Source organism: Ochotona princeps, chromosome 17, assembly GCF_030435755.1.
Source record: "Ochotona princeps isolate mOchPri1 chromosome 17, mOchPri1.hap1, whole genome shotgun sequence".
NCBI lineage: Eukaryota > Metazoa > Chordata > Mammalia > Lagomorpha > Ochotonidae > Ochotona > Ochotona princeps.
Genome location: NC_080848.1, coordinates 36050567 through 36066411, shown reverse-complemented (window position 1 = coordinate 36066411; position 15845 = coordinate 36050567). Strand labels below are relative to the sequence as shown.

General features: G+C 56.2%; 2 protein-coding genes across 3 annotated transcripts in view; both read left to right on the top strand.

The window, feature by feature from the left end:
* The window catches only part of SEZ6 (seizure related 6 homolog), a 44147-nt gene extending 38150 nt beyond the window's left edge, over nt 1-5997 (top strand). Inside the window, exons 6-17 of the mRNA XM_004593924.3 lie at nt 1439-1607; nt 1745-1911; nt 2421-2615; nt 2834-2972; nt 3074-3270; nt 3833-4027; nt 4337-4528; nt 4637-4834; nt 5087-5125; nt 5375-5492; nt 5577-5685; nt 5854-5997. Coding sequence (XP_004593981.2) covers nt 1439-1607; nt 1745-1911; nt 2421-2615; nt 2834-2972; nt 3074-3270; nt 3833-4027; nt 4337-4528; nt 4637-4834; nt 5087-5125; nt 5375-5492; nt 5577-5685; nt 5854-5883 — 1748 coding nt within the window. The 3' untranslated portion in view covers nt 5884-5997. The remainder of the gene's footprint in view (nt 1-1438; nt 1608-1744; nt 1912-2420; nt 2616-2833; nt 2973-3073; nt 3271-3832; nt 4028-4336; nt 4529-4636; nt 4835-5086; nt 5126-5374; nt 5493-5576; nt 5686-5853) is intronic.
* Nucleotides 5998-9720: 3723 nt separating this feature from the next.
* The window catches only part of PHF12 (PHD finger protein 12), a 51481-nt gene continuing 45356 nt past the window's right edge, over nt 9721-15845 (top strand). The window contains exons 1-2 of one of the 2 annotated variants that reach the window (XR_009247005.1): nt 9721-10392; nt 11063-11244. Coding sequence is in view for 1 of the 2 variants with exons in the window: in XM_004593923.3 (XP_004593980.1) it covers nt 10327-10392; nt 11063-11244 (248 nt within the window). In the remaining variant the exon portion in view is untranslated. The remainder of the gene's footprint in view (nt 10393-11062; nt 11245-15845) is intronic. The other variant, XM_004593923.3, reaches the window with a different exon arrangement.

Genomic DNA, 15845 nt, shown 5'->3' with positions numbered 1-15845 from the left:
ACTCTAATGGGAAGAGAGGCTGTGGTGGGGTCAGCTTGTGGGCTGGGAGGCAGGGAATGAGAGCTGCCCCCCAGTTGGAGCTGTCTCCGCGGGGAGCATAGAGGTGGGACAGTTACTGAGTGGACATGGGGGAGGGGTGCTCAGGAGAGTGGGGAACCTGGAGGAATTGAATGTCACCTTGAGCTTGAACCCTCTCCTGAGCATAAGAGAGACCTACTGAAGAATTGGAAGCAAAGGATGGGGCGTTGGTCAGGAGGATTGAAAGGCAGTTCCAATGGCAGGTCTGCCCTGAGTGCAGAGAAGCAGCAGAGAGACCCCTGGTAGTGGGCCTCTGAGAGCTGGCTAAAACCAGGAGAGGAAAGCCCTTTCTGCTACCAGCCTCCTCTTGTTCGAGGCCTCTTTCCTGGCTCCACTTAACTGCCAGAAGCTTGTGACTGAGTAAGCCTCAATCCTCACTGCCAGGTCAGCTCTTCCATAGCAACAGGACAGTCTCAAATCCAGGGGTTGGACCTGATGCTATGGCCTACTGGCTAAAGTCTCACCTTGAATGCACCGGGATCCCATATGGGTGCTGGTTCTAATCCCCGCAGCTCCACTTCCCATCCAGCTCCCTGCTTGTGGCCTGGGAAAGTGGTCGAAGATGGCCCAAAGCCTTGGGTTCCTGCACCCACGTGGGAGACCCAGAGGAGGTCCTGGTTCCTGGCTTCAGATCGGCACAGCACCGGCTGTTGTGGTCACTTGGGGAGTGAATCATCGAACAGAAGATCTTCTCTGTCTCTCCTCCTCTCTGTATATCTAACTTTGCAATAAAAATAAATAAATTTTAAAAAAATTCCAGGGGTCAACGCTGGAAAAGGGTCAGCCTTGAACACCCAGAAAAGCTACTTCAGCAAGTGCCCGTGGCCAGCGGTGAAGGGTGTGAGCTTTTAGGATAGTGACATGCACGTAGGGCACTCCTTGTCCTCATTTGCTCCTAACCCAAAGTGTAGTCACTCATGTCACTCAGCCAACACAGAATGCCAGCTCTGGGCCTGGAGTGAAGAGACCTTTCCTGCCCCCATCCCTGCCCTGGGGGTCTTGATCAAGGGACAGCCAAACAAACAACTGGCTTTAGGCAAATGGCGGGTTTCAATGGGCTGGGGAGGGCCTCCTAGGGGAGCCAGCAGAAATGGAAAGTGACTTGCTCTGGCCTGGCCAGCTGCCCTGCCAGGCAGTAACCTCTCTACCTACAGCCAGGGTTGCTGTATGCGGATAGGAGGGGGAAACAAGAGGTCCGAGGTGGGATTCTGCCTGGAGCTTAGGCTCTCAGGGCTAAAAGAATGACCTCAGACCCACAACAGCAAAGATGTTTGCATCCACACAGAGGGTACAGAGCGGGAGGCTTGTGGGGCTGCCCACAATCAGGCCAGGTGTCTCACATCCTGTCCCTGTGTCCCAGCTGCCTGTGGCGGAGTGATCCGTAATGCTACCACCGGCCGCATCGTGTCTCCCGGCTTCCCCGGCAACTACAGCAACAACCTCACCTGCCACTGGCTGCTGGAGGCTCCCGAGGGCCAGCGGCTACACCTGCACTTTGAGAAGGTTTCTCTGGCCGAGGATGATGACAGGTGAGGGGCTGTCCTGGCAGGGAGGGGAGTAATGCCTGGTTTGGTGACGACTGGTTGGAAGGACCCTTACCGGAGCCTCGGGCCACAGCCCACCTGGGCCTGCCACCGGCCACACAGCTGCCACCCTCCTGGCCCAGGCTCATCATTCGTAACGGAGACAACGTGGAAGCCCCGCCTGTGTATGACTCCTACGAGGTGGAATACCTGCCCATTGAGGGCCTGCTCAGCTCTAGCAGACACTTCTTTGTGGAGCTCAGTACTGACAGCAGTGGGGCGGCGGCAGGCATGGCCCTGCGCTATGAGGGTGAGCTTGTGGGGACCTAATATGGCGGAGTGAGCAGATCTGGGACTAGCCTCTCTCCTTTGCACCTTCCCCATCTCCATCATCCCTTCCACACCAGTCCCTATGCACATGGCACCTAGGTACCCCTCTGCCTGCCCCTCCCTTTGGTCCCCTTGCAGTAAACCCATGCCTGGATCCAGGCCCCACAGGTCAAGAGAATGAATGTGAGAACACTAAGCCCTTCTAGGGAAGAACTGGCTGCAAGAGACCACCTGGAGCCATTCACACATGCAAACATTCATTAAAAATAAATAACATTTCTTGAGCATCTTTTGTGTACACAGGGCGAGCAGCCAGGTCCCTAAGCCTCCTGGGCATGGGTGTCCCTGTGAGCTCTCCCTGCAGCTTCACCCCTCACTCCCATTCCAAGCTGTAGACATTTGTCCTCAAAGGCTCCAGGGAGGGAAGTAGGACACTTGGGCCCTGTGTTGACCAGGAGGGCTGAACCAGGCGGGGCCTGTGGTTTACAGCCTTCCAGCAGGGCCATTGCTATGAGCCTTTTGTCAAATACGGCAACTTCAGCAGCAGCGCACCCTCCTACCCTGTGGGCACCACTGTGGAGTTCAGCTGTGACCCTGGCTACACACTGGAGCAGGGCTCCATCATCATCGAGTGCGTGGACCCCCATGATCCCCAGTGGAATGAGACAGAGCCTGCCTGCCGAGGTCAGTAAGCACTGGTGTGTGGGCACCAGGGAGCCAGCCTCAGAGCCTGAGGCCACAGGGGCCCTGGGACAGGGTGACTCAGGTTTTCCCCTGATGGGGAGCAGGCAGGGGCTCCCAGCAGAGGATGGGCAGTACTAGGACACGGTGCTGGGAGGGGGAACATGGAGGGGACAAACACCAGCCCTCCTGCCTCCACCCCGGGCCTCCCCGTCTTCCAGCTGTGTGCAGCGGGGAGATTACAGACTCAGCTGGTGTGGTGCTGTCCCCCAATTGGCCAGAGCCCTATGGCCGCGGGCAAGACTGCATCTGGGGTGTGCACGTGGAAGAGGACAAGCGCATCATGCTGGACATCCGAGTGTGAGTGCCTACCCCAGATGGCCAGGGATGGTCTGGGATGTCACCTGCCTAGCCAGTTCCCGGACCCCCAGACCTGCTACCCTGACTGTCCTCCTCCACAGGCTGCGCATAGGCGCTGGGGATGTTCTGACCTTCTATGATGGGGATGACCTGACAGCTCGGGTCCTGGGCCAGTACTCGGGACCCCGGGGCCATGTCAAGCTTTTTACTTCCATGGCTGACGTCACTATTCAGTTCCAGTCGGACCCTGGGACCTCAGTGCTGGGCTACCAGCAGGGCTTTGTCATCCACTTCTTTGGTAAGCTTGTCCCTGTTCCTTTCCCATGCTGCTTGGAACTCAACACAGAACCCGAACCATGGCATGGTCAGAAGCCAGAGGGGTCCGGCTGCCCCTTTCAACAAGGGAGAGCTCTAGGTGTCACCTCAAGGAAGCTGGTCCTGTTCCCCACCTTCCCTGAGCACCAGCATAAACAGACAGGGAACCCTCTGTTACAGCAAGAGGAATTTAGGGTAAACAGCAGGAAGAACTTCCCAAGAAAAGTTGAGAATTTTAAGAAGCTAGTTTCTAGCCTCCCAGCAGTCTGTACTAGAGGTGACGATTTCTCTCACCCTACCCGGCCCTGACTCTCAGGTTTGAGGAACTGGCCAAGGTGCCAAGGCCTTGAAGACAACCTTAAAAGGAGCAGGGGACAGAGTGATGTTGGAAATGGACAGGGAGGAGCGGGGAGCCCTGAGCCTGCCCAGGCCGGTCTGGGTCCAGGTTGAACAGGCTGGAGCTGGAGGTTACTCAGGGCAAGGGGACTACCGTGGTTGCCTTGGTGCTGCTTGATGGCCCACATCTGGCTGCCTCGTGCCCCCAGAGGTGCCTCGCAACGACACATGTCCAGAGCTGCCGGAGATCCCCAATGGCTGGAAGAGCCCATCACAGCCGGAGCTGGTACACGGCACTGTGGTCACTTACCAGTGCTACCCTGGCTACCAGGTGGTGGGACCCAGCGTCCTCATGTGCCAGTGGGACCTGAGCTGGAGTGAGGATCTGCCCTCGTGCCAGCGGGGTGAGTATCTGGCTCCCTGTGCTCCCTGCCCCGCTCCCTCTGGCATTTAGGAGTAAGCTTAGTTGCCTCACCTGTGAAGTGGGCATAATACCTTCTCAAGAGGTTACCAACCCAGTGCTCTATAACTATTTCATTCCTGGTAGATGGACATCAGGGTTTCTTGATCATAGTGGATGAGAAGGGGACATAGCCACTAAATGGAAGGGGCAGAGAAATAGGGGGTAGAGCCGGGTGACACCGCCAGAGCAGCCTGAACATGGCTGAGTACCCTTCGGACCACTACTTCCCTCTGCCCCTCCCCCTGCACAGTGACTTCTTGCCATGACCCCGGGGATGTGGAACACAGCCGACGCCTCGTGTCCAGTCCCAACTTTCCGGTGGGAGCCACTGTGCAGTACATCTGTGACCAGGGGTTTGTGTTGACGGGTAGTGCCATCCTCACCTGCCATGACCGCCAGGCTGGCAGCCCCAAGTGGAGTGATCGAGCCCCCAAATGTCTCCGTAAGTGCCAGATGGGTAGGAGGGGGAGGCCTCTGGCAGGATAGAAAAGATGTTGCTGCCAGCACCCAGGAACCTGGCCCCCTTCACTGACCTCTGCCTGCTTCATAGTGGAACAGCTCAAGCCCTGCCATGGGCTCAGTGCCCCCAAGAATGGCGCCCGCAGTCCTGAGAAGCATGCACACCCAGCAGGCTCCACCGTCCACTTTTCCTGTGCCCCTGGCTACGTGCTCCAGGGCCAGGCCAGCATCAAGTGCGTGCCCGGACACCCCTCACACTGGAGTGACTCCCCACCCATCTGTAGGGCCGGTGAGTGCTCTGCCAGCTCCTATACTTCCAAAACCCTGTCAAGCCCAGGAACTGCTCTGGCAAAGCTATCCAAGGCCCCAAACCAGGACCACCTGCCCCTGCTCCCTGCTTCACCCCATGACAAATGTCGGAGAGGGCTCTCCCTGGACCAGTCCTTGCCCTAATTGGCCGGCTCACCACCTCCACTCCCTGTATGAGTGGTTTGGTCCAGTGGACTCACCCACTGCCCTTGACCCTCCCCTCTTGTTCCAGCCTCTCTGGATGGGTTCTACGGTGGCCGTAGCTTGGATGGTGAGTCCCCACACGGGGGGGCCAGGGAAGTGGTCTCCCCGCCCCTGGTTCTCACAGCTCACAGGCTGTGGTTATCTCAAGGAAGGAGGGCAGAGAAAGAAAGGGGTATGGGCCTGCCAAGACCAAAAGGGCCTTCCGTGGTGCCAGCCCACCGGGAAGAGCTGGTAGCCAGATGACCTGGTTGGGGGCAGGGGCAAGGGCAAGGTTAAGGGGGAGTGGGCTCAGAATAACGCACTCTCCATTTCCCAGTTGCCAAGGCCCCCGCAGCCGCCAGCACCCTGGATGCTGCCCACATTGCTGCTGCTATCTTCTTACCACTGGTGGCCATGGTGCTGTTGGTGGGAGGTGTGTACCTCTACTTCTCCAGGTGAGTCTGGCTTGTCTTCCTGCTCCACATACCTGACTCACTCCTGCCCAGCACACCACGGTCATAAACTCCTCTGGCCCGCAGGCTCCAGGGGAAAAGCCCTCTGCAGCTTTCTGGAACACAACCCCGCCCCCGCCCTTATAGCCGTGTCACTGTGGAGTCAGCGTTTGACAATCCGACCTATGAAGCTGGCGTGAGTACCCTTGCCAGCCTCGACCCCCACTCTACGAGACCCCATTACCTGCTCCCTGAGGCTCCTGCTAAGCCCTCTCACTTTCCGCCCTTTTCCTAAGGCAGGTGGATTATGGTCTGGCAGACCTTACTCAGGTTTCCAACTCCCAGCAGTCTCTTTCCTTTGCAGGAGCTGAGAGAATATGAGGTCTCCATCTAGGCAGGGGGAGCCCATGGGAGCCTGTTCCCTGCATCCCAGGCCAGCAGCAGGGCTCCTCGCTTCCTGCTGCCCCTCTGCCTGCTGTATATACCATCTGGGAAGAGATGCTGCCAGCCCTTCTAGGAGTTGTGCCCTTCCCCACCTGCAATGCCCACCATGGCCTGTTTTCTTAACACTGCTGCCCACTTAGGGACCTTCCTTGGGCCTGTGATGGGGGGGCGTTTGCCTCTGGAGCACATGCAGCAGCAGCAGCCAGCACCCTCCTGACTTTTCCCTGTGCCCCAGAGCTCCTGTCTGGCAGTCCCAGGTCCAAGCAGGAGCACCCCTCTACACGTGAATCCTGCATCGGGGTTGGAGACTGCACCAGAGCACTCCTCATGGGACCTTTGCCAGTGGCTCACATTCTAAGGATGACCTCTAGGTGGGCCAGGCATGCCACCAGGAGCCCCTCGGTCGTGGGGAGGGGGACACACAGTTCTGCCTCCTGCCTCACTCTCATGGAGGCATTAATTCTCCAGGAACTTCAGGAGCTCAAGGACCCTACCCCAAGCTCAGGTTGGGCTTCCCTGGGCCCTCATGCTCCACACCAAAGCAGGATGCCCCATCACTCCCCTGGCAGTCCACACCCTGAAGAGAGGCAGAGTATCCTGTAACATCTGTCTGGCTGTTACAAACATCCTCTTCCCCTCTAGTTACTCCTCCAGGCCTGGCCAGTTGCTGGGCTCCCCTCCTAGCCACTGTGTTGTGGGATAAGGGGAGCTGGCAGGCATGTTCTCACGAGGATCAGGAACTTCGCATGAACAGGGGGTCAGAGAGCCTCAGTGAGAGGCCCAGGAGCTGGCTGAAGGCCACTTTGTACATACACTGTATTATATGGGGTCTGGGCTCCAGCCACAGAACAGTCTTTTATTTCTGTCTTTTCCTTATTAAAATGGTGTTTTGGAGAAAAGCAAGCAATGGCCAGATGAATGTTGCTTTCTTACTGGGGAAGGAGGTGGGAGATGGATGGGACATGGACCCATCAGTGATGCATGAGTGGGCAGGCACCACTGTCCTCATTAAGGTCTCTGCATCGGCTGTCAAGCAAAAGGAGATGCCTCAATGGCTGCTATCACAGGTGCGTGGGAACCCAGGAAGCCAACTGCTCAAGCAGCCATTTCCTCCTTGTTGCTGGGTCAGGACCTCTCAATGCCACCAGCTAGCTCACAAGGTTCACGAACACTGATGCATTGGGAAAGGAGAACAGGGACTAGAGACTGAACACCTGAACTTGAGACTTCGGTCTGGCTCTGTCTCAAGTGAAAATCCAGGCTGTTGGGAGTTTAGCTCCTAAATTAGGCAGAAGCTCTGCCCCCTTGGCTCTGACATGAGTTGGCTGGGCGAGATCTGCTGAACTTCTGCCCTTCCCTGTAGTCCTTGGCAAACTCTGAGATGAGAAGCGTTTGCCCAGCTTTGGCTTCTAGCATGGATATTCCATACTTCGAGGTGTGCCGAGTGCAGCTATCATCCAGAAAAAGGACAAGAGACAAGCAGCAGGGACTTTTGGAGGAGGGACCAGCACTGTGACACACAGTGTGGATTAAGCTACTGCCCGAAGAGCCAGCATCTCATATCAAAATGCTGATTTGAGTCCCGACTATTCAACTTCGTATTCAGCTTCCTACTGATGCTCTTGGGAAGGCAGTGAAGATGGTCAAGTACTCAGGCCCCTGCCACCCACGTGAGAGACACTTGTCCCAGCCACATCATGGTCATTTGGGTGGTAAACCGCTGCACGGAAGGCTCTCTGTCACTCTGCCTATCCAAGGAAACCCGAAGACAAACTCCTGAATCAATACTAGAACCTGCATCTTCCACCTTACAGTCTTCCAACAGCCCACTTCCTGGCTCTCAAGCCCCGCTGAAGGAGGGGGACGCTGATCCTGCAGAGTGCAATGCCTAGATTAGCCACCAGAGGTCACTTCCAAAGCCGTTTATATCCCACCTGCTTTCTTCAATCCCCTTTGAAGGGCCAGGGCCAGAGCTCTCCAAGGTGGCACTGATTCCTGACCCTCTCTGGCCTGACCTCATTCAAGTTCCAAGAGGAAGGTTTGTGGAGAGATTAGTTACCCCTGGCACTTGCCAACAGAGTCAGATTTCGCGCCTCCCCCCACTAGTTCAGTGGCTGCTCCTAAAGTTGGTCAGAGCAAAGCTTTGCTTATGGGAAGTATGCCAATGGTTTATTTGCCCCGGCATGTCTGCAGGTTGACACAGCAGCACAGCTGGGCCCTGAGTAGCAGGAACCAACCAGAGACGATACATGAAGTTTCAGTTGTTGAGTGGTTTGATCCCTTCCATACAAGCGATTTAACTCAGTCCTCCCCTCTAAGGGTCACATCTCTGGCCCGCAGTAATACCGTCTATTGTTGGATCCTGTGTTCTCCAGCACTCCTCCTCCATGATTTTATCATTCATTCCAACCACTAGGGGCGTCATCACAAAAAGAGACCCTAATATTCCCATCCTTCAGGAGCACATTTTTCTGAGTGTTCCAGGTACAATGAATACCTACAGTGAACAGTGTCTGCCTGGTTATCAAGTGATGTGTTCATACACAGGAAGAAACAAATGGGACTGAATCAAGTACCATTCCTAGAGCTTCCATACATTCGTTATGTGGCATTTCTGTGCATCTGGAAACGAAGAAATTAAATCTGATGGTCTTTTAGCACTTTCCAGTTGTAACACTCAAAAATGCTGTGTGACATCCCATTAAAGGTGGGGCAGGACGCAGCCGTCAGTTATGCTGGTGAAACGCCCACTGTTGGGCACAACGATGTGGCTCCTTCTTCAACGCTTCATCCGCTGTCGGGCAGCAGTAACCGATGGTCTGTGGCCATAGTCAGCAGAAGGGCGAGAGCCCTGGAAGAGAGCGCGCCTCCCTGACCAGCATTCCAAGGACTACAAATCCCAGCATGCAGCACGGAATACCTTCCCAAGAAGCAAATGACTGCTTTCCTCCCGCATACAGTTCAGGACGTCTCAAGCCCTCCGAACTACAACTCCCACAATCCGTCGGACCCGTCGCAAAGCGTGTTCCCAGGGTGCCGGGCGCGCGAGGCCTGGCGCAAGGCGCCCTGGGAGAGGAAGTCCTGTGCGGGCCGGCGACTGGGCGTTGTCAGGCATTACGAACTCGTGCTTTGCGCAGGTCCCGGGGACGGGGCCAAGCGCGGGGCAGCAGCGGGCAGGTGCCGCCAGCGCTCAGGGCGGGACGCGGAGCCGGGGGCCCCCCAGCCCGCCGCCCCCAAGGCGAGCACCGTCGCGCTGCTCTTTCTTTTCTCTTTACCAACATGGCGGCATGGTCCAGCCACACCTGGCGCTGGAACCGACTGTCCAGTGCACACACCGTGTCTACGAACACTGCCGTCACCCACAGCCCGCCAGCTCCACCCAACACCCCCCTGCTCCTTCCCGTCCGCGTCGTCTCGGGACTGCAAGGACATGGCAGCCCTGTTTCCAGCACCAAAATGGCGAAAGGAGCCGACTCCTTGTTTAGGGCCTGCGCGGGAGGCGGCGGCGTCGGTACGGGGCGGGAGGGAAGCCTCCCCAGCACGCCTGCGCGGGCACCGAGGCCTCTCGGTCCCAGCACAAACACCAATGGAAGGAGCGTCCTCGGGGTCCTGCGGCTGCGCCGTGACCCCGCGGAGCGTCCCCAGGCGCCTGCGCACGGCCTGCGGCCCCGCCCCTCTCCCTCAGTACGCCGGCGCAGGGCAGGAGGGCGGGGCTCCGCGGCGCCGGGCGAATGCCAGCGCGGCTGCGCGCCGGGGGGTGCCCCTTCACCGCGGCTGCGCGGGAGCCTGGCCGCCGGCTGTCACTGCGGTTGCGCGCGGCCAGCGGCGATCCCGGGGCGCCTGCGCGGGTGGCTTTGCGGGCGCTCGCGGTAAGTTTGCGCCAAGTGCGCGGCAGCCGGGACGCAGACGGCGGCGGCGGCGAGAGGCGGAGCCCGGGGACCACCCCCCATCACCCTCCCCTCCGAGTCACCTCACGTACCACAACCTCACCTAACCCCTTACCCCCCACCCCGCCTCCCGTCCTCCCCACCCCCCCAGCCCCGGGAATGGCAGCGCCCGCCAGCCCTCCCGGCCGGACCGGCCGTCTCCAGCACCGGCTTTAGCCCGTGGGACTAGGCCCCGCCGAGGCCTGGCCGCCCCCCGGAGCCGGGGCCCACCGTGCAGCCAGCCGCCGGGCCGAGGCTGAGGGGCCGCTCCCCCCCTCGCGGCCCGCGGGGAGGACGCTGCCGTCCCAGGGACTGGGGGCCGGGGGGTGGGGGGGAGCCAGGGCGAGGAAGTCGGGGAAGAAGAAGAAGAGGGGCCGGGGTCAGGAGCACCCCCTCCCCCCGCCTCCCCCCTCCCCCCGGGGCTGGGGGGACCGGAGCCGAGAGCGCCCAGCCCGGGAGGTGGATGAATGTGGGAGAAAATGGAGACCAAGACGATCGTGTACGACTTGGACACGTCGGGGGGGCTGATGGAGGTAAGAGTGGCCCTCCTCATCCCCTTTCCTCCCCCACCCCAGCGCCGGGAGGGAACCTCCGCCCTCCACCCCACAAAGCCGGCCCTAAGCTCGAAGCGCCAGAGGGCCAGGAGAGGGGGGTGCCCTCCTTACCCAGCCTCTCCCTCCCATCTTTGCGATTTGGGGGGTGGGGGGCAGGATGAACTCAACCTTGGAGGACGTTTGCAGCAGTTTTCACCGACCCGCCGCCCTCGATTCGCTTTCCGGAGGCGCCAGCCCACTTCATCTCCTTGCACCGGCGGGTCTCCCCACCCCCTTCTCGTCGGCCCCTTTGTGCTTCCCCCAGCACGTCCGGGCACCGAGCTTCGGGCCTCTCCCGAGCCAGGCTTTGGAGTCCCCCACTGTCCATACAAGGAAGTGGCGAGAAGGGAACCGCGCACCCTCCTCCCCATCCCCCGGTCCTGAGCCTTCCCGTTTGGAAGAAGCTGCTCTGTTGTTGCGCTGCAGGGACGCGGCTAGGGTGGGCTTCCCCTGGTTCCGGGGGTGCTGAGAGGTTCTGGGAGCAGCCGGGATGGGAGGCAGAAGGACAAAAGGGGGAAGAGGGCTGGGTGACGGCGAAGGCGTGCCGGGGGGGCCAAGGAGCGCCCGGGAGCTCCGCGTGTGCACACATGCCGTTTGTATGTGTGTGCAGCAAATCCAAGCTCTGCTGGCTCCCCCCAAGACGGATGAGGCGGAAAAGCGGAGTCGCAAGCCCGAGAAGGAGCCGCGGAGAAGCGGCAGGGCCACCAACCACGACAGCTGCGATAGCTGCAAGGAAGGGGGAGACCTCCTGTGTTGCGACCACTGCCCGGCCGCCTTCCATCTTCAGTGCTGGTAAGGTCTGGGCGCCGCTCCAGGGCCCCTCGGCGGACCGTTCTCCGCGCATTCCTTCACCTGGCCTGCCCCTGCCTGCCGAAATAACGGGCGCTTGCAGCCGCTAGCTGCGCCGTGCAGCCGCTGAGCGAGCGCCTCCCCGCCCCCAGGTGTCTGCTGGGATCTGGCCGTTTCGGGGCGGGGGTTGGGGGTGGGGAGCAGCGTTGCGTCCGGACCCTGGGGTGGGGGTTGGGAGGAGTGAGGAGAGTCCCATCTGGGATTGCTAGTCGCCGGGGGAGCTGGGACCGAGCCGGCTGGGCACGGCCGGCGGTGGCGGGGGAGGAAGGGGAGGAGCTCCGGGTCCTGTGCCGCTCGGCCCGCGTGCCCGCCGCCCTCGGGGCTCCTGGCCGGCCGGGCTCTCCTCCCGGTGGGTGGGTGCGCCGAGCCCTTGGCGCCCCGCGCCGCCCTGGTGCAGGCCGCACGACCCGGCGTTTGCGGCTGTGGAAGAAATGGAGGGTTGTCTCGAATCGGCCTCGTCTTTGCCTCTGTGTTTACAATATGGCGACCTGCCTTTAAATTATATTTTTATTCTCAGCGCCATTTTGGCTGCATATATGATTTGCAAACGTCTCTTGGAGAACAGTCGGGGCAAGCCAGGAGTCCTTTCTGCGCCAGCTCCTTGGGAGCTGGGGCTGGGATCCCGCCGTGGTACCCTTTCTCTGCCTCGCTTTGCCCCCTGTTGCCTCTCGGAGCTGCTTCACCTCCGCGTCCTCCCCCCCCCCCCCAGCTGCCTCTTAGGAAATCGGGCCGGGTTAGACAATTAAAATTGCCCTTGGGCTGCGATTTCACTTCTCCTGCCTGGATTGGTGCGCCCTCGGCTGCAAAATTCCTTGCTGCCGGGGGCAGGCTTGTGTACTGGGGATCCAAAAAGGGGTTTTTAAGGAGCTGAGACGTGCGCTTCTCGCCCCCTCCCCATGCTGAACGCGGGAGGGGAGAGACCAGAGAGAAGAGAGGGAGGGACCTGGGTTTATCACCGGCCGCTTGATCCTCCGGCAGCTCAGTCAGAACAATCCTGGGACGAAGAGCTCTGAAAACCTGAGCTAACACCGAAAACACAGAGCTAGCTCTCTGCTTTCCACGTTTGTGCGGCCAGCCTAGGGTGCGTGGGCTCTGGTGGGTTCAGCGGCAGTGGACTGAGGCGTGCATTTGCAAGGAGCTGCCGTTCTTGTGTATTCTCGCCGGGTTTCTGACGCTGCTTTTTTTTTTTTTTAGCCCTGTTTGGGGCAAAAGGAAATCTTACCTCTCTCCTCAGTTCCATTCCTATGCTCTTGATTGTGGATGATAGTTGTACTTAATTGTAGGTTTGGAGCACTTATTGCAAGATTGATGGTGGACCAAGAAGTCTGGTCAGAAGTTGGATAGGAAGCTCCTATGAGATGCCCGAGATTGTTTTGCCCAGGAGGGCACTTCTTCTTGGCTTGTTATGTTGTATGGGCAAAAATGATTATCCTGGAGGAAGCTTTGCTGTTAGCTTTAAAATTTTTATGACATGACTAATAGCAGGAAGGGCCTGTGGTTTTGAGCCTTTACTTGCCATAAGGTGTAATTGACTTGAAGTTTTGCTTGCTCGATTCCTGAAGCTCAGGAGAGATTTGGACCCGGACATACTGTGGTTGCTTGTACTAGTATCAGTCATGCACATGTTTTCTTGTGCTTGAGACATGTGCTAGCTTGGAATTATGAACACCTTGACTCAATGTGTCAGCCAGTGTTTTATCTCTGGAGTAAAGTGGGTGTTAACCAAGATTGCTAATTAAGAATTTGATAAGGGTTTGGTGCAGTGGCTCAATTGGCTAATCCACTCCTTGTAAGTGCTGGGATCCCATATGGGCTCTGGTTGGTGTGTGTCCCAGCTGCTCCTTCCTGCTAGTGGTCTGGGAAAGCACTGGAGGATGGCCCAAAGTCTTGGGACCCTGCACTCATGCGGGAGACCCAGAAGAAGGTTCTAGCTCAGCTTCAGAATTGTAGCCAATTGGGGAGTGAACCAGTGGATGGAAGATCTTTCTCTGTGTCTCTCTATCTGTAAATTTACCTTTCGATAAAAATGAATAGGGCCCAGCACCATGGCCTGACGGCCAAATTCTCACCTTGTAGGTGCCAGGATCCCATATGAGTGCTGGTTCATGGGTGCAGCTCCACTTCCCATCCATCTCCCTATTTATCGCCTGGAAAGCAGTAAAGGATGGCCCAAGGCCTTGGGGCCCTGCACCTGCATGGGGGACCTGGAGGAGGTTTCTGGCTCCTGCCTCCTGGCTTTGGATCTGCTCAGCTCTGGCCAATGCAGTCACTTGGGGAGTGAGCCAGTGGATGAAAGGTCTTTCTGTGTCTCCTTTTCTCTGTGTATCTGCCTTTCCAAATAAATAAATCTTGAAAGTAAATTTTTTTAATTTGATAAAGTTTATATTCAATCTGATTTTTTTAATAAAGCTGGAATTAGTGGAAACTTCAGAATTGTAAAAAGTATACCATTTACATGGGATCAGGCTCACTTTTTTTTTTTAACTTTTAAAAAGGCAGAGAAATTCTTACGTCATTCCCTAAATGTCATCAAAAACTACCAGGAACTTAGTCTGAATCTGCTATGCAGGTGGCAGAGCCCCAGCTACTGGAGCCGTTACCTCCTGCTTCCCAGGGTAGGCATTAACAGGAAGCTGGTTCAAGAACAGAGCTGGGCAGCCTGTGCCAGGGCAGCTGTCGCATGCTTTATTGGGTTAAGCTGCAGCCTGCAGCACACTGGCATTTCTTATAGACACATATTCTACTCCAGGCTGGTGCACTTCTGGTCTAGCTTGCTGTTAATGTGGGTAGGAAAGCAGTGGAAAATGGTTCAAGCCCTTGGTCCGCAGCCACCACTCATGGGAGATCCTAATGAGGCTACTGGCTTCAGCCTGGCCCACCGTTGGTTGTTATAGCCATTTAGGGAGTGACCCAGTTGATGCAAGATTTTTTTTTTCTCTCTGCCTCTCGGATTCTGCCCTTCAAATAAATAAATATTGAAGAAAAAAAAAATAGCAAAGCTGGGACTTGATCCAGGTACTCAGATTTAGGATGCCGGCATCCCAAGCATCTTAACCTTCACACCAACCGCCCACCCTGACATTAGGCTTTTTAACTCTGAAAGCTAAGCTGAGGTTTTTGTTTTTGTTTCTGTTTTTGTTTTTTAATTAGATGGGTTTAAATTTTGTCACGTTGTAACACTTTCTAGCTGGAAGGAGAGGGAGGGTAGCTGTTGGTGAGGTTCAGGCTCACCCAGGCTGAGCGTTTCATTGAACTCCCCCACCCCCTTTGAGCTCATGAATGGGAACTGGGAAGCAGAGATTTGACAGCTGTGGTAAATGAGGTAGGACTTGTTTCACAGCTCCAGTTCTTCCTTTGAAGATACCAGTGGACTGAGCTGACTTTATCAGAGCTTTTATCTAAATCACAGAAACATTCTAGATGGCAGAATCAGGAAGTCTTTTAAAATAGGAATTTCCTAGATGAGTTTCCTTCAATAAATGAGGTTTATCCCACACTTCAAGAGTGAAATATTCTGTTAACCCACTGAACCAGACAGAGTAGGTGGGTCAAGCAGTTAGCGTCTCCAAAAATGTTTGGTTCCTGAGTGTATTTTCATTTGTTGTCCTTTTACTACTTGTGTGTACCATATGAGTGTGAGGTTAGGAGATAGAGCTGTAGTTTTGTTTTCCAGCTGGCTAAGACTGAATTGTTTAGATAAGCACAGTAATGATAATTCCCTTTATGAAGAGAATGTGTAAGAGTGAAGCTGGAATTTTGCGAGCGCAGCAGGTCGTCATTACAGCTGCTGTAGTTCTCCATTCAGACTTCATGCCTACCAGTCCTTGTTCTACCAGTCTCCTTCACTGTGAACCGGATCTAGTAAAATGTTCCAGAAGTGATTCAAGCCAGCGTTACCTCCTGGGCTTCATGACAGCCATAAACCACGGGGGATTTTTCTAACATAAACGACTGGAGGAAATGACTGGCACATAAGCTGTTTAATTGTCCTGTCTTTTCTCAGAGGCCAGTGCTCTGCAGGAGGAACATTGCCTCTTTCCAATTAGACTGGGAGCATAGTTTCCAAGTTTTCTGTAATGATCTAGGTTAGGGAGTAAGATGTTCTGGGCTTGGTACTATGACCTCACTGAAGACTTAAACTCAGAGAGCTGCTAGCTTTGTATTTGTTTAAACGATAGTGTGGTCATTTCATCCAAGTTCAATGGTGTTTCAGTTAATCAGAGCAAAGTAGGGGGGAGAATTGGGAAGAAATGGGTTTTTAAGTTTTCCCCTATAAACCTGTCCTTTTTCATAATTAAGTCATAAGTTGAGCTTTCTGAAAATTGTGTTCTCTCTGAACTGATCTCTAAGATCCATTTAAAATTAGAATAACTGGTAAAGCTTTAGCTGCCGCTGACCCATCTGAGATGGGAAGGGTTGTTGTTGCTAGCAAGAGTGATTATCCTAGAATATTGGTAATGAGGCTGACTGGAAACTGGCTGGTTTCCTCTGATTGCTTTCTCATGGAATTTTTGTTTCAGACTGAGGGACCTGAAACAGTCTGA